This window comes from Thalassophryne amazonica, chromosome 6, assembly GCF_902500255.1.
Source record: "Thalassophryne amazonica chromosome 6, fThaAma1.1, whole genome shotgun sequence".
Classification (NCBI taxonomy): Eukaryota; Metazoa; Chordata; class Actinopteri; order Batrachoidiformes; family Batrachoididae; genus Thalassophryne; species Thalassophryne amazonica.
Genome location: NC_047108.1, coordinates 49,856,224 through 49,879,212, shown reverse-complemented (window position 1 = coordinate 49,879,212; position 22,989 = coordinate 49,856,224). Strand labels below are relative to the sequence as shown.

The 22,989-nt window shown below is 40.1% G+C and overlaps 1 protein-coding gene across 1 annotated transcript in view; it reads right to left on the bottom strand.

Moving 5' to 3' along the window:
• The window catches only part of si:dkey-32e6.3, a 34,644-nt gene that overhangs the window by 6,723 nt on the left and 4,932 nt on the right, over positions 1-22,989 (bottom strand). The window contains exons 2-3 of the mRNA XM_034172164.1: positions 15,246-15,418; positions 10,773-10,991 (exon numbers count right to left, since the gene is read on the bottom strand). Coding sequence (XP_034028055.1) covers positions 10,773-10,991; positions 15,246-15,418 — 392 coding nt within the window. The remainder of the gene's footprint in view (positions 1-10,772; positions 10,992-15,245; positions 15,419-22,989) is intronic.

Genomic DNA, 22,989 nt, shown 5'->3' with positions numbered 1-22,989 from the left:
TTGTACATGTCCTGCACTACCCTAACATACTTCTCTGCCACTCCAGTCTTCCTTATACAATACCACAGCTATTCTCTTGGCACCCTACGATAAGCTTTTTCTAAGTCCACAAACACACAATGCAACTCTTTCTGGCCTTCTCTGTACTTCTCCAACAGTATTCTCAGAGTAAACATTGTCTTGTCCATCCAAATTGGAAGTCCCAAAAATCAGTTTTATTTGTTATTATCTATCGTCCACCTGGTCGTTACTTTTGTCTGACTTAGTGCTTAGCTCAGATAAGATAATTATAGTGGGCGATTTTAACATCCACACAGATGCTGAGAATGACAGCCTCAACACTGCATTTAATCTATTATTAGACTCAATTGGCTTTGCTCAAAATGTAAATGAGTCCACCCACCACTTTAATCATATCTTAGATCTTGTTCTGACTTAGGGTATGGAAATTGAAGACTTAACAGTATTCCCTGAAAACTCCTTTCTGTCTGATCATTTCTTAATAACATTTACATTTACTCTGATGGACTACCCAGCAGTGGGGAATAAGTTTCATTACACTAGAAGTCTTTCAGAAAGTGCTGTAACTAGGTTTAAGGATATGATTCCTTCTTTATGTTCTCTAATGCCATATACCAACACAGTGCAGAGTAGCTACCTAAACTCTGTAAGTGAGATAGAGTATCTCGTCAATAGTTTTACATCCTCATTGAAGACAACTTTGGATGCTGTAGCTCCTCTGAAAAAGAGAGCTTTAAATCAGAAGTGCCTGACTCCGTGGTATAACTCACAAACTCGTAGCTTAAAGCAGATAACCCGTAAGTTGGAGAGGAAATGGCGTCTCACTAATTTAGAAGATCTTCACTTAGCCTGGAAAAAGAGTCTGTTGCTCTATAAAAAAAGCCCTCCGTAAAGCTAGGACATCTTTCTACTCATCACTAATTGAAGAAAATAAGAACAACCCCAGGTTTCTTTTCAGCACTGTAGCCAGGCTGACAAAGAGTCAGAGCTCTATTGAGCTGAGTATTCCATTAACTTTAACTAGGAATGACTTTCTGACTTTCTTTGCTAACAAAATTTTAACTATTAGAGAAAAAATTACTCATAACCATCCCAAAGACGTATCGTTATCTTTGGCTGCTTTCAGTGATGCCGGTATTTGGTTAGACTCTTTCTCTCCGATTGTTCTGTCTGAGTTATTTTCATTAGTTACTTCATCCAAACCATCAACATGTTTATTAGACCCCATTCCTACCAGGCTGCTCAAGGAAGCCCTACCATTATTTAATGCTTCGATCTTAAAAATGATCAATCTATCTTTATTAGTTGGCTATGTACCACAGGCTTTTAAGGTGGCAGTAATTAAACCATTACTTAAAAAGCCATCACTTGACCCAGCTATCTTAGCTAATTATAGGCCAATCTCCAACCTTCCTTTTCTCTCAAAAATTCTTGAAAGGGTAGTTGTAAAACAGCTAACTGATCATCTGCAGAGGAATGGTCTATTTGAAGAGTTTCAGTCAGGTTTTAGAATTCATCATAGTACAGAAACAGCATTAGTGAAGGTTACAAATGATCTTCTTATGGCCTCGGACAGTGGACTCATCTCTGTGCTTGTTCTGTTAGACCTCAGTGCTGCTTTTGATACTGTTGACCATAAAATTTTATTACAGAGATTAGAGCATGCCATAGGTATTAAAGGCACTGCGCTGCGGTGGTTTGAATCATATTTGTCTAATAGATTACAATTTGTTCATGTAAATGGGGAATCTTCTTCACAGACTAAAGTTAATTATGGAGTTCCACAAGGTTCTGTGCTAGGACCAATTTTATTCACTTAATACTGCCTAAGGGAAGCATGTATAATTAGACGGTATTGCTTAAATTTTCATTGTTACGCAGATGATACCCAGCTTTATCTATCCATGAAGCCAGAGGACACACACCAATTAGCTAAACTGCAGGATTGTCTTACAGACATAAAGACATGGATGACCTCTAATTTCCTGCTTTTAAACTCAGATAAAACTGAAGTTATTGTACTTGGCCCCACAAATCTTAGAAACATGGTGTCTAACCAGATCCTTACTCTGGATGGCATTACCCTGACCTCTAGTAATACTGTGAGAAATCTTGGAGTCATTTTTGATCAGGATATGTCATTCAATGCGCATATTAAACAAATATGTAGGACTGCTTTTTTGCATTTACGCAATATCTCTAAAATCAGAAAGGTCTTGTCTCAGAGTGATGCTGAAAAACTAATTCATGCATTTATTTCCTCTAGGCTGGACTATTGTAAGCTTTTAGTTATTATAAGCTATTGTAGCTTATAGTTAGGGCTGGATCAGGTGACCCTGAACCATCCCTTAGTTATGCTGCTATAGACGTAGACTGCTGGGGGGTTCCCATGATGCACTGTTTCTTTCTCTTTGTGCTCTGTATGCACCACTCTGCATTTAATCATTAGTGATCGATCTCTGCTCCCCTCCACAGCATGTCTTTTTCCTGGTTCTCTCCCTCAGCCCCAACCAGTCCCAGCAGAAGACTGCCCCTCCCTGAGCCTGGTTCTGCTGGAGGTTTCTTCCTGTTAAAAGGGAGTTTTTCCTTCCCACTGTAGCCAAGTGCTTGCTCACAGGGGGTCATTTTGACCATTGGGGTTTTACATAATTATTGTATGGCCTTGCCTTACAATATAAAGCGCCTTGGGGCAACTGTTTGTTGTGATTTGGCGCTATATAAAAAAATTGATCGATTGATTGATTGATTGATTGATATACAACCCCTGGCAAAAATTATGGAATCACCGGCCTCGGAGGATGTTCATTCAGTTGTTTAATTTTGTAGAAAAAAAGCAGATCACAGACATGACACAAAACTAAAGTCATTTCAAATGGCAACTTTCTGGCTTTAAGAAACACTATAAGAAATCAAGAAAAAAAATTGTGGCAGTCAGTAACGGTTACTTTTTTTGACCAAGCAGTGGGAAAAAAATATGGAATCACTCAATTCTGAGGAATAAATTATGGAATCACCCTGTAAATTTTCATCCCCAAAACAAACACCTGCATCAAATCAGATCTGCTCATTAGTCTGCATCTAAAAAGGAGTGATCACACCTTGGAGAACTGTTGCACCAAGTGGACTGACATGAATCATGGCTCCAACACGAGAGATGTCAATTGAAACAAAGGTGAGGATTATCAAACTCTTAAAAGATGGTAAATCATCACGCAATGTTGCTAAAGATGTTGGTTGTTCACAGTCAGCTGTGTCTAAACTCTGGACCAAATACAAACAACATGGGAAGGTTGTTAAAGGCAAACATACTGGTAGACCAAGGAAGAGATCAAAGCGTCAAGACAGAAAACTTACAGCAATATGTCTCAAAAATCAAAAATGCACAACAAAACAAATGAGGAACGAATGGGAGGAAACTGGAGTCGTCTGTGACCGAACTGTAAGAAACTGCCTAAAGGAAATGGGATTTACATACAGAAAAGCTAAACGAAAGCCATCATTAACACCTAAACAGAAAAAAAACAAGGTTACAATGGGCTAAGGAAAAGCAACTGTGGACTGTGGATGACTGGATGAAAGTCATATTCAGTGCTGAATCTCGAATCTGCACTGGGCAAGGTGATGATGCTGGAACTTTTGTTTGGTGCTGTTCCAATGAAATTTATAAAGACGACTGCCTGAAGAGAACATGTAAATTTCCACAGTCATTGATGATTATAGGGCTGCATGTCAGGTAAAGGCACTGGGGAGATGGCTGTCATTACATCATCAATAAATGCACAGGTTTACATTGATATTTTGGACACTTTTCATATCCCATCAATTGAAAGGATGTTTGGGGATGATGAAATCATTTTTCAAGATGATAATGCATCTTACCATAGAGCGAAAACTGTGAAAACATTCCTTGCAAAAAGACACATAGGGTCAATGTCATGGCCTGCAAATAGTCCGGATCTTAATCCAATTGAAAATCTTTGGTGGAAGTTGAAGAAAATGGTCCGTGACAAGGCTCCAACCTGCAAAGCTGATCTGGCAACAGCAATCAGAGAAAGTTGGAGCCAGATTGATGAAGAGTACTGTTTGTCACTCATTACGTCCATGCCTCAGAGACTGCAAGCTGTTATAAAAGCCAGAGGTGGTGCAACAAAATACTAGTGATGTGTTGGAGCGTTCTTTTGTTTTTCATGATTCCATAATTTTTTCCTCAGAATTGAGTGATTACATATTTTTTTCCACTCTGCTTGGTCTAAAAAAGTAACTGTTACTGACTGCCACAATTTTTTTTTCCTAATTTCTTATAGTGTTTCTTTAAGCCAGAAAGTTGCCATTTGATGACTTTAGTTTTGTGTCATGTCTGTGATCTGCTTTTTTTCTACAAAATTAAACAACTGAATGAACATCCTCCGAGGCCGGTGATTCCATAATTTTTGCCAGGGGTTGTAGCACATTTCACAAACAGAGCAGTTTCCAAAGTGCTCTACAAAAAAGAAAAAAAAAACAAAACAAAAAAAAAACACAGAGGACCACACACTCATGCGGTGTTAAAAGCCAAAGCATAAAAATGGATCTTAAGATGAAGCTTAAAACACTCTACAGTGGGGGCTGTTTGGATGTTAAGGGGCAAATCATTCCACAGCTGAGGGCCCACCACAGAGAAAGCCCTGTCCCCCCGGTTTTCAGTCTCGTCACAGGCACCACAAGTTGGAGCTGGCCCTCGGACCTGAAAGCACGGGGAGGCTGGTAAATTTAGATGAGGTCCGAGATGTAAGCTGGGGCCAATCCATTCAAAGCTTTAAAAACAAACAATAAAATCTTAAAATCAACTCTAAAACGAACTGGAAGCCAGTGCAGGGACGCTAAAATCTGAGTAATGTGCTCTCGCTTTCTACTACCAGTTAAGAGGCGCGCAGCAGAATTTTGGACCAACTGTAAGTGGGAAAGTGCATTGTGGCTGATGCCGATAAAAAGTGCATTACAGTAGTCTAAACGAGATGAGACAAAAGCGTGCACGACTTGTTCGAAAGCATTAAAAGATAAAAAAATTTTAACTTTAGATAAAAGATGCAAATGATAAAATCCAGATTTGACAACCGCGTTCACCTGCTTGTCAAATTTAAAATCTTTGTCAATAATGACACCAAGGTTGGTGAGATTGTTTCACGTGCTGTTTAAGAGGGCCCAAGTCTAAGAGGGGGGTCAATATTTCCAAATAAAATGACCTCTGTTTTACTCTCATTTAGACTTAAAAGATTGTGGGCCAACCAAGCCTTGAAGTCGATCAAACAATTAAAAAGAGGTGCCAGGGGGGCAGAAGCAAGTTTTTGAGTGGCAGGTAAATCTGGTAGTCATCTGCATAAAAATCATGCTGTAAGCCATGGTTTTTGAAAATCTGACTCAGTGAGAGGAAGTAAAGGGCGAAGAGAATGGGCGCTAGGATTGAGCCCTGCAGTACTCCACAATTTAGAGATGCAGAGGACGAGATGAAATCCCCCAGTCTGACAGAGCAGCTCCTCCCACTGAGATAAGACCTAAACCACTCCACAGCACTACCCCTAACCCCCACAGTTTTCTAAATGAATTAAAAGAGTTGTGTGGTCGACTGTGTCAAAATCAGCTGACAAGTCTAAAAGGACTGAAATGGCAGAATCAGTCACTAAAAACAAGTCATTAAAAACCTTTAAAAAGTGCAGACTCTGTACTATGAAGGGTTTTATAACCTGACGGAAAAATATCAAAAGCTTCTAGGAAAAACTGCAGCTGCATAAGAACACATTTCTCTAAAATTTTAGCCAAGAAAGGCAGTTTGGAAATTGGCCTAAAATTACAGACATTAGCAGAATCAAGGCTAGGTTTTTTTTCAGAAGGGGCTCAATAACTGCCTCTTTACAAAACAAAAACAAAAGAACACCACCAGACAGCAGACTGTTATTTATAATGTCAAGGACACTGGGCCAATAGTTGTCAAGACTTCTTTAAACAGTCGAGGAGGAACAGCGTCAGGTGGACTCGAAACAGGCTTAAGTTCACAGACAACTTTAGACAGACATGCAAGAGACACTGGCATAGAGCATGTTTTGCACTTTATAACCCGTCATACAGCTTTCGATACGTAGGGATAAGTAGGGAGGTGCTAGTCCATGAATAATTTCATAGGTTAATAACAGAACCTTAAAATCCAACCTCACAGAGATGGGAAGCCAGTGAAGAGATGCCAAAATGGGTGTAATATGGCTGAACTTTCTGCTTACTGTCAAGAGTCTGGCAGCAGCATCTTGAACCAATTGGAGACCCCTAACGCTGGACTGCGGTAAACCAGAAAGTACAACACTGCAGTAGTCCAGTCTAGAAGAAACAAAAGCATGAATCAGGGTCTCAGCATCAGCCATAGATAGGATGGGACTAATCTTTGCCAAGTCCTCATGATATCTCTAATGTGGAGGTCAAAGGACAACGTAGGATTAAAAATCACCGCAAGGTTCCTCACTTCATTTACAAATCTAAGGGCCCCTTCACACATAACACAATTGAAGCCGACTAGTGCACAAAGGAGGAATTGCATGCCATTCGTGAAAAAATCAGAGCTGCCTCAAACGCCTTGTACACCTGTAGCCACAACATTCGAGCACACAAGCGGCCAAAAGGCAGCGAATGCCCTGCGCATGCTCAACTGAACCCCCTCTCGGCAGGTGTCGGACAAATTCCAGGCGTTACACACGAACATCCAACATCGAAAAAGGCGGGGCTATTCATGCACCTGGTACGATAGTAGAGAGCAGGTGATCACATTCGACCTGTCCGTGAAAAGTGTTAAAGTGCCACACGAAAGTGGTGTAACCTCGCAACACACATGGGTGTGAGTATGCCGAACCCCCCCCCACACACACAAATGGCGTATGACGTGTGTCGTCATCGTCTGCCCCCCCCCCCCAACACAAATGGCTTTTGGAGTGTGTCACCCCACCGCCATCAACACACACACACACACACACGGTAATGACAAACACTAAGACTATAATGACTTACAAAAAGAAAAAAAAAAAAAGAACACAGCACAATTAATCTAATATTTGAAATGAACACTTAATCAAAACTGAAAATATATAAAAACCAATTATAAATTCAATAAGAGGACACTAAATAACAAATGACAAATAATCCAATAAGCCTGTTGATGCAGCAGGCACTTGGTATGGCCTCACTGGCACTTCCTTTATTTAGGCCCACTGCTTCCTGGAGCTTATCATTTGAGTCTTATGGCAACCACGCAGCAGTTACAACACGCAATATACTCGTAGCCTACTGTTAGCACCACGGTAGTTTGCTAAAAGTGCACGCTCCAAGTAGCACAAATGTGATAAAAATAAATAAATAAACCCTGATTAAGTAAGTCCCTTCAGCTGCTCCGTTGTTTTCACTCGGGGTCACAAAGGCAGATTCAAGATGGATCTGCATGTTGATTTGGCACAAGTTTTACACCGGATGCCCTTCCTGACGCAACTCCACATTACATGAACCGGGAACCTTCCACACTGAAACCAACCACTTGGCCAGTAACCCTGTCACACCAAATAAACTCTGAGTACGTCATATTCTGTCATTTATTTGCTTACATGTACGATGTGGGTAAACCAAGCAGACTATCAGGGTGTATTGGTGCACGGAAGTACAACCTTCAACTGCAGCTGTGGGGCTGCAGATGTGGCCCTCACAGGCAGATTATGCTGGACAGAGTCATGGGATTTACATTCACTGTTATGATGATGACCTGTAGGGGGACTGCACCATGATATATATTCAGTACATTCCCAACTTGAATCCTCATTAATCTATGTCAATATTTATTCAGGTCAGAGAGATACAACCAGCCTGTTGCACCACCAGTCACAGCTTCCTTCATGGTGGAGTGGAACACAGACAGATCAGATCAAGGCTCAAGTCTCCCATGTGCCTCCTGGAAACCTCAAACTGAAATTTCACATTTTAGGTTTAAGAAAATCACTCTCTGTTCCACTCTAACATGGTGGTGTGTGACTGGTGATACAACAGATAAAAGTTGCACTGTTGCCCAGTATCTCACAGCCACAGAAGCCTATAACTCCTTCAGAATTGTCATGAGTGTCTTGGTGGCTTTGTTCAGGAACTTCCTTCTTGCAGTCAATCAATTTTTAAGAACTACCAACTCCAGACAGATTTACCATCCAATAACACCGTGTTTTTATCTCTTAATGAGTGACATAAATGAAGTCCAAGACATACTCAGTGATATGGAAATGTTCATGTATCCATTTCCTGACTTGTCTAAAGAAAACTGGATGTAAAAGTAAGTTTAGTTGTGTTATATGAAAGTGTGCCAGCTGTAATCGGTACATTTAATTAATGTGTTTTAGATATTTGTTCTCACCACGTTTCAAGTGCACAAGTTTAGAAAAAACAAAATTATTTTTAAAAATTCAATGCCGTAATTAATTTAAATGAGATGTGTGGAAAAGTCAATGGCACTTGCATCAGTGCCACAGTGCCAATGTGGTGGAGGACACATCCTGTAAAAGGACAGGTGATCTGAGGATCAGCACTGTGCACCGTGAGAGGACAGGAGCAACCCGAACAAACTCAGACCAGCCTCACCATGGAGAAGTGACTTCAAACTTCAGACAACTTTACTGATCCCAAAAAAGGGCAATTACGTTTGTGTTCCAAGTGCACCCAACTACACCGCATGCAATGCCTCATCTGAGGAATGCACATCAAGGCAAGGGCAGGCAACACTCGCAACTGTGAACACAGCCCCAGACCTTGCCAGACTTCAGCACAAAAATCCAAATGGAAGGCAATCAACTAGTCATCTGAGCTAGCCACAAATGCGTGCCATCAGGACTACCAGCAGTGTTGCCACAGTTACTTTGAACAAGTAATCCAATTACTGATTACTCCTTGAAAAAGTAATTTAATTACTTTACTGATTACTCAATTTTAAAAGTAACTAAGTTAGATTACTAGTTACTTTATTAGTTACTTTCAGCAGCTGCTGAAAACACCCACCCACCATCTCAATATGAAAATGATGACCTGTTTGCCAGTACTCACTTTATAGTCATCTGTTCTTAATGTCAATGAACATAAATGCTTGTTTTATAAAAAATAAAACAAAGACATCTTTCTTGACCTCATATTTAACTGTTGACGGCAGTGTAACGGTAAACCTTACAATTTCTAACCTACATTGTTTATAAATTTAACTATTAAATTCTTTCTAACATTTAAATTCTCTCTGAACATTTTAGTTGTTGAAATTATTATTGTAAGTAGTATCAGTAATTTAAAAAAAGGCTTCAAAAGTGGAACTTTAATCTAAGGGTGTTGTGGGGGACCCGCATCCCTGCCCCGCTCCACAGCCCCTTCCTAGGTGGATTCACCCCTGACTTGCTGTTTAAGGCCAGGTTCACACGGCAGGATAATTAAGCCGATATCGGACCCAATCTTCCCCTTCCGACAATCTTAAGGACGTCCCGACAATTGTGATGATGCTAACAATAATCTTATCAGATATTCCTGCCATGTGTGGTGTGTTAAGAGAGCTCTGATCTGCTCGGAAGGCCGTCAGGAGCGCTCCGATCGCAAATCGGGGATATTCAACATGTTGGATTTTTTTGGCCTGATATCGATATAAAGATAATTTTAAGATCCTGCTGTGTGAACCAGGTTTAAGCAGAAGAATGGATAATGTTTATTTATGGAGAAAACACGACCAGATTGACAGGTAAGAAAGTTTTATCAATGCTTTTTACATCATGACTTTAGAGGCATTTGGGTGGAAAAAAGCCTTAGTTGTGAACATGTCATGGATCAGCTGTTTTTAGCGAGGACACACAGAACGGTTCAGAGTTTTAGATTAAGGGGAAATGTGTTTTTGCTCATGGAACATTTGGGGTGAAGTATATCGAGAGGGACGTTGGCGGGTGGGAACAAACTGGATGTCCGTGCCTTTGGACACAGTTTTTGCATGGATTAAACAACAGCACCAGATCAGAAGTTTTTTGTTTTGTTTATTTAATGGTGCCAAGGACAAACAATGCTATGAGCACAGCTACAGCACACAGATTGGCTTTATGTTGTTCTCTGATGTGAGGAATAAAAAAAAAGCCTCATTTCTGTTTCCTTGTGCTCAGCAACACACGTAGGTGGGGAGATGACGGTGCAGTGGTTAAGTGATGGGCATGAGAACAGATGATCCTCGGTTCAAAAGCCTATCAGGCCGGAAAGTCATGAAGGGCCCTTGGGTGAGGGCCTTAATCCCCAAGTTGCTACCACTGTGTCTTGAGCACCTTGCATGGCAATACTCTTACAACCCCCCCCCCCCAAGTTGTCATAAACAGGCAGGCTAACTGTAGATGCCACAAATGTTGTATCAGTCATTTTAAAATGGGATCTATGGGGACTGATTCATTTTTTGGAGCCAGTCTCAAGTGGTCATTCAAGGTTTTTACAGTCTCGCATTAACTTTTTTCTAACTATTTTTCAGCACTATAAGTTCGTGTGATGGGTATTTTGAAGCCTTTTTAAGTGCATCTGCATTAGTTCCAAATGAGCCAAAATAAAATTGACAAACACAACTTGAAATCACCCCAGAAATGTATCAACTCTATTGTTCAGTGGAATTTTGATAAACTGATGTTTCCTTCTCAAGGGTAAGCCTACTTTATTACCTCAAATAAAAATGGACATCCTATTAAGAAAATAATATGATTCACCTTGAGATCAGGCAGATCAGGAAACAGTGGGTGGACTCCTTGGGTCAGAGCTTTGGACACGGCACTTAGCACACGAGGCAGGTCCATTCCAAACGTGCGAAACAGGACAGAAAACTGTCTTCCCTCCTGCACCAAGTCTTTAAGCAGCTGGAAGAACGAGGGGAGGATCCAGTGGTAAAGGTTTCCATCCTCTCCCCTTACTGCCAGATCTTTGTCTGCCTACAGAAAGAGAGTCGGGACAATTGGTCACAAAGAATCCTGTTCACCCATCAGAACAAGAGTCTACCAAACTGGACTGTACCTCGTCAAAACAGGTAATGGAAACATTCTATCAGTGAAAAGTCAGTCAGTGAAAACACACATCCTGAAAGTAAATGCCTCTGTTATTGAAGGATATGAAGATTAATCAATGCCCATCTCTTTTCTCTTCTATCCTCGCCACTTAATCACAGTGGACGGATGACAGAGGAGGTGTAACTATGGATGCCCCTGTCCTTCCTCCATGGAAATCTTAATAACTGACACACCCCTTCACTGTAAATCTGTCACTGATTGGATAATGAGGGCTCATCAACCTCTTTAAAATGGCAAAGCAACAGTTTGTGTGAGAGGAAACAAATAACAGAAACCCCAAAATGCTTTTGATAAGAACAAACTGTTGATTATTCTCCCTTGTCTGTTTTCTTTAATGCCCGATGTAATCAGGTTTTCATTGATAAAATTGTCTTGAACTTTGAATTTTTAAGTTAATATCTGGAAATTCAAACTTTGCTGTTTGCTGACATTTAAAAAAGGAAACACTATGAGGGACATGAAGACTTGTACATTGACAAAATTGCTTTTCTCATTCCAGGAAAATTTGGAGGAATCATTCCAGATGAAATAAACCAAACAGAAAATTTACAGGTGCACATTTACCAATCTGAAAGGCAAATCTCAAAATTCAGGTCAATATCGGCAGCAATTTTTTGTTTAAATACAGCAAAGTTTTATGTATTTTTCATGTTGTTGCAAATATGTTTTTGTACAAGTTTTTTCCTGACAGCTTCTGCCTGGAGAAGTTTGAACATTTCTGTCTATGGCTGACTTTTCCCACAGAATCTGATCTCCGCATCAAACTCAATGTAACTTCCCCTGAGAGAAACAAGGGAGAAAGAAAGAAAGTGTACATTTATTAACCTTATATACTCTCTTTAATTATTAGAGAAAATTACATTTTCTTTTTCTCGATGAAGCATGTCATGTTCATTTACAATGTAATTATTCAACTTTATGCCAGGTAAAAGTACAGCACAACATATATCACACTTACTGCTATTGTTGTGATTTAATTTTGGTTGGACAAAAAGTACAACACAGGGAGGCTCTTTCATAGGAGGGGTGTCATGGAAGTGGAGGAAGAAGAAGAGGACCATCAAAAAGCATCAGACTGTAAAATACCAGTGGAGGTACTGATATGTAGGTCTCAGTCTAAGTTGGAGACATGGCCTCAGAGTGTTGAAGGCCTTCATTGTTAAAGGATTTGAGTTGTGGACAGATGGTTGTTGGTGCTTGCAGCCACACAAGAACCTGCTGGTGACCACCTGTGGTGAGGGAAGCTGTCAAGCTGCAGATGGAAGACTTTTAAGTCTGATTGGTGCAGGGGCCTCCACAACTCGGCATTTCATTAGACCTGTTTCTGGTGGGCATTGGACTCTTCCAGGGTTGCCTCGTGTCTCCAATCTTACTTGTGATGTTCATGAAGAAGATTTCAAGGCACAGTAAAAGACTGAAGGGTGTCCAGTTTGGTGACCTCAGAATTATATCTCTATTTTTTTGTTAATTATGTGGTTATGCCTATTTAATCAAACACTGACCCCCAATGTGCACTGGGTAGGGATGAGGCCAAATGTGAAGATCCTAGGATGAGGAACAGTACCTCCAAATCTGAGACCGTATTTGACTGCCATGGTGATGAAAGAGCTAAGCCAGAAGGCAAGGCTCTAGACCAGGGGTTGGCAACCTATGGCACGTGTGCCACTGCTGGCACACGGCGGCATAATCACTGGCACGCACAACACTGGACCAGCATCAGCAAAAAAAAAATCTGAGTGACAGCACGATCTTCCAACCGCATTCGCTCCACAGCGCTCTTCACCCAGCTCCCGCCCACTTTTCCAGAGACCCATGTGTAAAATTAGCCAAGCGTGCATCAAAATCAAAGTTACCTGACAGTGTTACAAGTAGGGATGGGTATCAAGAACCGGTTCCTTTCGGGTACGTTAAGAAATGATTCGATCCACCGACATCAATAAGCTTTTTGCTTAACGATTCTGTTATCGGTCCTTCAAAGTGGCCGTTGTTTTGGGGGGTGTTTGTCAGGAAATGATCATTTCTCTACATTGATTACAGACCCTGCAGCGGGTCTGTGATCAACTTTTCTGCAGCGCGGCTTTGCTTTGAACCTTGAACCAATCGAAGCAGTGGTTCGCAGATTGAAGCAGTGCTTCCATCTATTGCTTCGTTTATTCTTTCTTTCTTTCGCTTAATTTTCCCCTGCTAAAACCCTAAAGAGCATACATCTGTGAGTATTATTTAACTTTTTTTTATGTTAAACCGACCTGTTATGGTCTTCTGAAACAGTTGATAGATGTATTTTATAAATTAAAAACGGGAGCGATGCTAATGCGTTAGCATGTCTATGGCATTTTCAATGTTAAAAGTTAGCATTAAGCTGTTGCAGCTGTCATCACGTTCGGGTGCATTTGTTTTCAAATTGTAATATTTTTAAATTTATTTTTGTTCATATATTAATAATATAATGATTATTATAAACAATATATACTTATTGTATATAATTTTAGAGAAAGAGACAAAAAGAACCTGAACAGAAACACAACAGAAAATATAAAAGCAACTAACAATGAACATAATAAATACATACAGAAATAAATGTTTCCTGTGAACTGCTCAACATATCTGTGTGAGCAGGTATTTTTGCACATGAAAAGTGTGCTCAGCCCCATCCGCAGCCGTTTGACGACAGACCATTCTGAGGCATGTTTACAATTAAAAGTGACAAACTACAAACCCAAGATAAAAAAGCTCAGCCAAGAAAAGCAAGGACAGGGATCACACTGACTGGTAGGCAAGATATATTAATTGAGACATAGCCTATGATTCATTTTAGTCTCAGCCCATACTGATTAGTTAAATATGTTGCTGTTTGCTTTGAATTTGTTGAACATATTCCTGTAGTTTGTGTCATTTTTACCATTATTGTTGATAGTGGCACACTCATTGACTAGAAAATTTGAAATTGGCACTCAATGTCTCAAAGGTTGCCGACCCCTGCTCTAGACTAACCACTCGATGTACACTCCTATTATCACCTATGGTCATGAGCTTTGGGTAGTGACCAAAAGAATAAGATGTGGATACAACTGGCAGAAATTAGGTTTCTCTGTAAGGTATCTAGGCTTACACTCATGCACAGGATGAGAAACTTGAATATCTGAAAGTAACTCAGATGAGAGCCTTTGTTCTTTTGCACTGAATGGAGCTAGCTGTAGTGCTTCAGGCACGTGGTGAGGATGCTCTCTGGGCATCTCCCTAGGGAGGTTTTCTAGGGATGTCCAAAGATATGCTGGAGGAATTATATCCATCACTGTCTTGGGATTGCCTTGAGAATTTTATTTATTTATTTATTTTCATTTATATAGTGCCAAATCACAACCAAGTTGCCTCAAGATGCTTCACACAAGTAAGGTCTAACCTTACCAACCCCCAGAGCAAGCACACAGGCAATAGTGGTAAGGAAAAACTTGCTCTGATGATTTGAGGAAGAAACCTCAAGCAGACCAGACTCAAAGGGGCGACCTTCTGCTTGGGCCATGCTACTGACACAATTTACAAAACAATTCACAAAATGAATATACGAGAAATGTTGCTGGTGGACAGGACAGGAGGGTTTCAGAAACACATACCACACCCATCGCTGGATGGAGCTGTACCTCAAACAGTGAAAAAACAAAAAAACACAATCAGGCATCAGAAAGACAACAAATACAGTATAATTTGTCAGCATTAAGCAACAAGAAGAACAAAAGAAATACTAAAGTGATCGCCGGCAACTAGCCCTAAGCTTCACTAAAAGACTCAGAATTTAGATAAAGTTGAGGCCGCGGCCCGCTCCATTTCTGAATAAAATGTATTTAAAAGAGTAAAAAGTATAGTAAGATACTATGCCAGTATACTAGCCATACGAAAGGGAAAATAAGTGTGTCTTAAGAATCCACAGAAAAAGTTAGCAGACTTAGCTAAGGATAGGGAAGTGTGGGAGGGCTGCTTAGTTTGCTGCCATCATGACCCAGACCCTGATAAGCAGCAGAAAGTGAATAAATGAACTTCATAACCGTACACAAATCATACAATGAATGAATGTAATAACTAATTTCTTTACAAATTTTCAGTTTTCTTTAAAAGGATGCTTGCCTTGTGTCCCTCAGGCCAGCGCAGCAGAAACAGATGTTCATCTAGGATTCTTTTAAAACGGCGTCCTGCAGCAGAGGTGAAATGTGGCGATCGGCCAAACTGACAGTAATAACTTACAGCACCTTCACATGGTGGGAGCAAAGAGGGGGAGTCACTCAGCCATTCCCACCTTCCTGGAGAAGAGGTGAAAAGAACAGTTTCTGATTTTTTTTTTTCCATGTACACAATTCAAACTACTTGCTTGTGTGTTTGTGTGTTATGAACTTAAATTAATCCTACAGAGGAAAAACAAAACAAACCATAAAGAAAAAAAAAACAAAAAAACAGAGGTGGAAAACCTTCAGGAAGTAAAAGTCCTATCATGTATCGTTTCTACCAGTGCACCTAAAACAGGTGCTTCCAGTGATTTTGCTCATCTCCCTGCGTGAAGAGTTGAACTTATTCGAATCAGCTGGTTTAGTGGGTTGGATGGAATAGATATGTGGTTAGACTTTTTCTCACTAAAGCCGGGGTTCTTCACCTCTAAAAATCACAAGTGTAGTGAATTCTGCACTATACTTACCAGCAAAAAAATATGAATGGATTCATGAATTCAACCTTTTTGACAAGCTAAGCACTGCGACTGTAGTTTGGAAATTAAGTGAAACAACAAATTATATCCAACAAATCATCCTGTTTCTCAAAAACTACATATGGTTCAATCAATCAATCAATCAATTTTATTTATATAGCGCCAAATCACAACAAACAGTTGGCCCAAGGCGCTTTATATTGTAAGGCAAGGCCATACAATAATTACGTAAAAACCCCAACGGTCAAAACGACCCCCTGTGAGCAAGCACTTGGCGACAGTGGGAAGGAAAAACTGCCTTTTAACAGGAAGAAACCTCCAGCAGAACCAGGCTCAGGGAGGGGCAGTCTTCTGCTGGGACTGGTTGGGGCTGAGGGAGAGAACCAGGAAAAAGACATGCTGTGGAGGGGAGCAGAGATCGATCACTAATGATTAAATGCAGAGTGGTGCATACAGAGCAAAAAGAGAAAGAAACACTCAGTGCATCATGGGAACCCCCAGCAGTCTAAGTCTATAGCAGCATAACTAAGGGATGGTTCAGGGTCACCTGATCCAGCCCTAACTATAAGCTTTAGCAAAAAGGAAAGTTTTAAGCCTAATCTTAAAAGTAGAGAGGGTGTCTGTCTCCCTGATCTGAATTGGGAGCTGGTTCCACAGGAGAGGAGCCTGAAAGCTGAAGACTCTGCCTCCCATTCTACTCTTACAAACCCTAGGAACTACAAGTAAGCCTGCAGTCTGAGAGCGAAGTGCTCTATTGGGGTGATATGGTACTATGAGGTCCCTAAGATAAGATGGGACCTGATTATTCAAAACCTTATAAGTAAGAATAAGAATTTTAAATTCTATTCTAGAATTAACAGGAAGCCAATGAAGAGAGGCCAATATGGGTGAGATATGCTCTCTCCTTCTAGTCCTCGTTAGTACTCTAGCTGCAGCATTTTGAATTAACTGAAGGCTTTTCAGCATCACTCTGACACAAGACCTTTCTAATTTTAGAGATATTGCGTAAATGCAAAAAAGCAGTCCTACATATTTGTTTAATATGCGCTTTGAATGACATATCCTGATCAAAAATGACTCCAAGATTTCTCACAGTATTACTAGAGGTCAGGGTAATGCCATCCAGAGTAAGGATCTGGTTAGACACCATGTTTCTAAGATTTGTGGGGCCAAGTACAATAACTTCAGTTTTATCTGAGTTTAAAAGCAGGAAATTAGAGGTCATCCATGTCTTTATGTCTGTAAGACAATCCTGCAGTTTAGCTAATTGGCGTGTGTCCTCTGGCTTCATGGATAGATAAAGCTGGGTATCATCTGTGTAACAATGAAAATTTAAGCAATGCTGTCTAATAATACTGCCTAAGGGAAGCATGTATAAAGTGAATAAAATTGGTCCTAGCACAGAACCTTGTGGAACTCCATAATTAACCTTAGTCTGTGAAGAAGATTCCCCATTTACATGAACAAATTGTAATCTATTAGATAAATATGATTCAAACCACCACAGCGCAGTGCCTTTAATACCTATGGCATGCTCTAATCTCTGTAATAGAATTTTATGGTCAACAGTATCAAAAGCAGCACTGAGGTCTAACAGAACAAGCACAGAGATGAGTCCACTGTCTGAGGCCAAAAGAAGATCATTTGTAACCTTCACTAATGCTGTTAAAACAAGAAAACCTTTGTATTGACCCTTAGACGTCCATTGAATCGGTGATGCTGAACGTAGGAGTGCTGAGGGGGTTGCATCACCCCCTGCTAGTGAGAAGCTGTAATTGCAAAGGAAACAAGATTGATGAACAAAATTAAGAAAACCCTTTATTTTTGTTGTAATAGTAGCAAAATAGGACAAAATGTTTTTTGTTGTTTGTTTTTTAAATCAGTAAAATTTGATTTCATTTTAAAAATTCAGTGTATTTTCTTTATGGGCAGGGTGGTAGCCAAGCAGTTAACGTGCTTGTTTCCAGTGCAGAAGGTTCGCAGTTCAAACCCACCCTTGCCCTTTCTCCATGTAATGTGGGTTGTGTCAGGAAAGGCATCAAGCATAAAATGTGCCAAATCAATGTGCATCCATCCAGCTCGGATCTGCTGTGGCGACCCTGAGTGAAAAACAATGGCGCAGCTGAAGGAACAGTAGGAGTGTATTTTCTTGATAATCTATACAGAATGGATTTGATGAGGAGAAACCCTGCAGTCCATATATGTGGAAAAAAGTCAGGTTCTGTCACTGTTTTCCCCCTCAACTGCCTATAGTTGTTAATGGCGAGAAAATTTTTTTGTTTTGTGTTTTATTTCTGTTTTCATGTATAGTTTTATTATTCATTTTTTGAATATTATTATTATTAACCAGTGGTAGTGTCCTGTTTTTATTGTGTTTTGTTCTGTGAAGCCTATCTCCACACTCCCATTGTTTTGACTCAATAGGGAAACTGTCAAATTCCCTGCAAATAAATACATTTCTACTACAGTTACCTGTGGGGGATCCATGGACTCTAGAGTGGGTAGTGTTAATAAAATAGGTAGCTGACATTTTTCAGGGGTGGTAATAAATTATGCAAAGTTTCCATAATGATTTTAACTGAAAGTGCAGGACATTAAAATGAGAAAAAAATTTGTGAATAAATGTATTTATTATTTGGCACATTTTGTTGATGTCATGTTTTACAACTGGCAATGTTGAGATATTCCCTTTGTTCAGAGCTTGTCTGGTTACCAGGGACTGAGTAATGGTGACATCAACATCCACTGTCCACTGTTTTTATGCCATTTGCATAAGTAGTGCCTCAATTTTCAGACATCATAAGTAATTTGGCAAAGAAAATATGATTGTCCATTCATCCATTTTCGATACCCGCTTCTCCAATGAAAGGTCATGGGGAGGGGGGCGAGAGCCTATCCCAACAGTTATAGGGCACGAGAGAGGGTACACCTCGGACAGGACGCCACTCTATCATAGGGTATAGAAGGATTATTTTAATGCAAATAATCACTTTTTTTATTTTTATAAATTATTACTTGTGAGTTTTCTTAAGTTAAGTCAGGTGATGGGCACACAAACACTTCCAAGTCAATGAAAATGTCCATGAATCAAGAAGCAAAACTCAATTGGGCAGGAAGGAAACCTGTGCAGGAAGTCACCAAGACACATATGACAAATGCGAGGGAGTTAATAGTCTTCTGCGGCTGGAGAAACAGCATAGTCATAGTGTATCTACTGTCTGTTGAATCGCAAACTGCAACTTCATGGTGCAGTGGAATAGAGAATTTTTATAAAAGAAAACAAGTCTCCCAAGTGCTTTCTGGCAACATGTAGCTAAAATTTCTCACCTTTTTAAGACCATCCTTTTTGTTCCACTCTGGCAGGGTGGTAGAGAAGTGGTTAGTGTGCTGGTTTATGGGGTGGAAGGCTCCCAGTTCAGGACCAAGACAGCCTACTTTCCATGTAATGCAGAGTTGCATCAGGCATAAACTGTGTGCCAAATTAACACGTACACCAGTATTGGATCTGCTGTGGTGAAAAAGAGAGGATCTAAAGAACTTACAGTAGTGTTCAGAATAATAGCAGTGCTATGTGACTAAAAAGATTAATCCAGGTTTTTTTTTTTGAGTATATTTCTTATTGTTACATGGGAAACAAGGTACCAGTAGATTCAGTAGATTCTCACAAATCCAACAAGACCAAGCATTCATGATATGCACACTCTTAAGGCTATGAAATTGGGCTATTAGTAAAAAAAAAGTAGAAAAGGGGGTGTTCACAATAATAGTAGCATCCGCTGTTGACGCTACAAACTCAAAACTGTTATGTTCAAACTGCTTTTTTAACAATCCTGTGAATCACTAAACTAGTATTTAGTTGTATAACCACGGTTTTTCATAATTTCTTCACATCTATGAGGCATTCATTTTGTTGGTTTGGAACCATGATTTTGCTTGGTTACTAGTGTGCTTGGGGTCATTGTCTTGTTGAAACACACATTTCAAGGGCATGTCCTCTTCAGCATAAGGCAACATGACCTCTTCAAGTATTATGACATATCCAAACTGATCCATGATACCCGGTATGCGATTTATAGGCCCAACACCATAGTAGGAGAAACATGCCCATATCATGATGCTTGCACCACCATGCTTCACTGTCTTCACTGTGAACTGTGGCTTGAATTCAGAGTTTGGGGGTCGTCTCACAAACTGTCTGCAGCCCTTGGACCCATAAAGAACAATTTTACTCTCATCAGTCCACAAAATATTCCTCCATTTCTCTTTAGGCCAGTTGATGTGTTCTTTGGCAAATTGTAACCTCTTCTGCACGTCTTATTTAACAGAGGGACTTTGCGGGGGATTCTTGCAAATAAATTAACATCACACAGGCGTCTTCTAACTGTCACAGCACTTACAGGTAACTCCAGACTGTCTTTGATCATCCTGGAGCTGATCAATGGGTGAGCCTTTGCCATTCTGGTTATTCCTCTATCCATTTTGATGGTTGTTTTCTGTTTTCTTCCACGCGTCTCTGTTTTTTGTCCATTTTACAGCATTGGAGATCATTGTAGATGAACAGCCTATTATTTTTTGCACCTGCGTATATGTTTTCCCCTCTCCAATCAACTTTTTAATCAAACACTGTTGTTCTGAAAAATGTCTTGAATGTCCCATTTTCCTCAGGCTTTCAAAGAGAAACGCATGTTCCAACAGGTGCTGGCTTCATCCTTACATAGGGGACACCTGATTCACACCTGTTTGTTCCACAAAATTGACGAACTCACTGACTGAATGCCACAATACTATTATTGTGAACACCCCCTTTTCTACTTTTTTTTTTTTTTTTTTTTACTAATAGCCCAATTTCATAGCCTTAAGAGTGTGCATATCATGAATGCTTGGTCTTGTTGGATTTGTGAGAATCTACTGAATCTACTGGTACCTTGTTTTCCATGTAACAATAAGAAATATACTCAAAACCTGAATTAATCTTTTTAGTCACCTAGCACTACTATTATTCTGAACACTACTGTACTTTACTTCTTGTTCCACTCCAACCATCAAGCTGTGTAACTTGTGATAGTTGGTGGCTTCCCTCACAGTCGCTCAGTTTCTGAGAAATGCCTACTTCTAGTGGATTTATCACACATACCACACTGTTTGCATTTCTTTATGCTAAAGTGTGGAGGATTTAATGCCATAACAAAACAGATTGGTATGTCAACAAAACATATATTAAACAATCAAGATATATGCTACCCTCTAGCATTTATACATTTCTCATACCGATTTGGTATACTCCTGATAATCCTGTCAATAGTATAAAAAATATACCTGCTTCTTTAACAAGAGTCTTTAGGAAATGACAACTCCCCCCGGACCCCACAAATCAGTAATACAAAGTGTTGGGGGATCACCCAAGTACACCCATATGCCAAATACAGGGTGGGCCAATAAAATGTTACCACTTTTTGATCGTACGTTTTTGAAATGAGAACTTATTCGAAAGTTTTATTTACAGACTTGTAACAGAAGCATCAAATTAACATTTGATACCAAAGGTCCACTGATACCACTTTGTCTCTTGTTTTCTGCACAGTTCAATAACTGATGACATGTTCAATCCACGCTTTTCTTTGGATTACAAAAGTGGTAACATTTTATTGGCCCACCCTGTATGTATGAAATTGGTGAACTGATTCTAGAGATACCGCTCTAAGAAAGGCGGCAATAACAATATCATGAATATCTCATTGTGACCTTGAAATTGACCCCAAGGTCACCATAATTGACTGGTGTTGGGGATCACTGAAGTACACTCTTATGCTAAATATGAAATTGGTCAACTGGTTCTTGAGATATTGCATTAACAAGTGAAAACGGACAGACAGACACGCTGATCACAACATCTCCCCATATTTCATAACAGGGGTGATCATAAATGTGAGTAGTGTTGTAGCGAGGTTGCTCCCTCACAGTCTTCTGTGATGAGCAACAACTATAATAATACAATAACATGCTTTTGGAGGGCGGTATGCATTTTCAAGAGGCCCGATGTCCATGCCCAGTCGCCCAAAATGACAGCTAATAGCTGTCATTTTGGGCGACGGCATGAACAGAGGGACTCAGAAAAATGCATACCGCATGACAAATGCATGTTATTTGCATTACTATCACTTTTTACTGAGATACACAACACGTAACGCGTACATAAAAAGTTGGCTCACTTTAACTTTTGTCGTGTCGGCTGGCGCGCGCTGCTCTCCAAATTTGGCAGTGCGTCCTCATCAAGCTGGCTGCTTTGGGTGCTGTTCATTGTCGTACTATCCATGAGAAAATCATCCGGAATATCCATATTGGGACCAACACACACTTCTCGCCTTTTTATCTTTTCCTCTGCAGACAGTTCTTGGGCCACGTGCTATTATGTCATTTGTTTACACACAGCGGGCGGGTATAGCCAGATAGCGTCGACGTAAATCTATGATACCGGCCTAGCAACGCCCCGGTAAAGTGATAATAATTAGGGATAACCCTGTTGTGTCTGATGATTTGCGGACGTTCATGGTGGTTATACAGTCGGAAATTGAGCTTTACCAGTGACGCATAAGCGGAGCAAGTAAAAAGGAGTTTCACAGCGATGCCTTAGCGGAGCTGTAAAATGGCTATTAGCAACTGCATAACAGCATGAACGTCCGCAAATCATCAGACAAGGCGGTTATTCTCATTTTAATTCAATTCCATCTTAATAACATTTACACTTACTCTGACGGACTACCCAGCAGTGGGGAATAAGTTTCATTACACTAGAAGTCTTTCAGAAAGCGCTGTAACTAGGTTTAAGGATATGATTCCTTCTTTATGTTCTCCAATGCCATATACCAACACAGTGCAGAGTAGCTACCTAAACTCTGTGAGTAAGATAGATTATCTTGTCAATAGTTTTACATCCTCATTGAGGACAACTTTGGATGCTGTAGCTCCTCTGAAAGAGAGAGCCTTAAATCAGAAGTGCCTGACTCCGTGGTATAACTCACAAACTCGCAGCTTAAAGCAGATAACCCGTAAGTTGGAGAGGAAATGGCGTCTCACTAATTTAGAAGATCTTCACTTAGCCTGGAAAAAAGAGTCTGTTGCTCTATAAAAAAAAGCCCTCCGTAAAGCTAGGACATCTTACTACTCATCACTAAT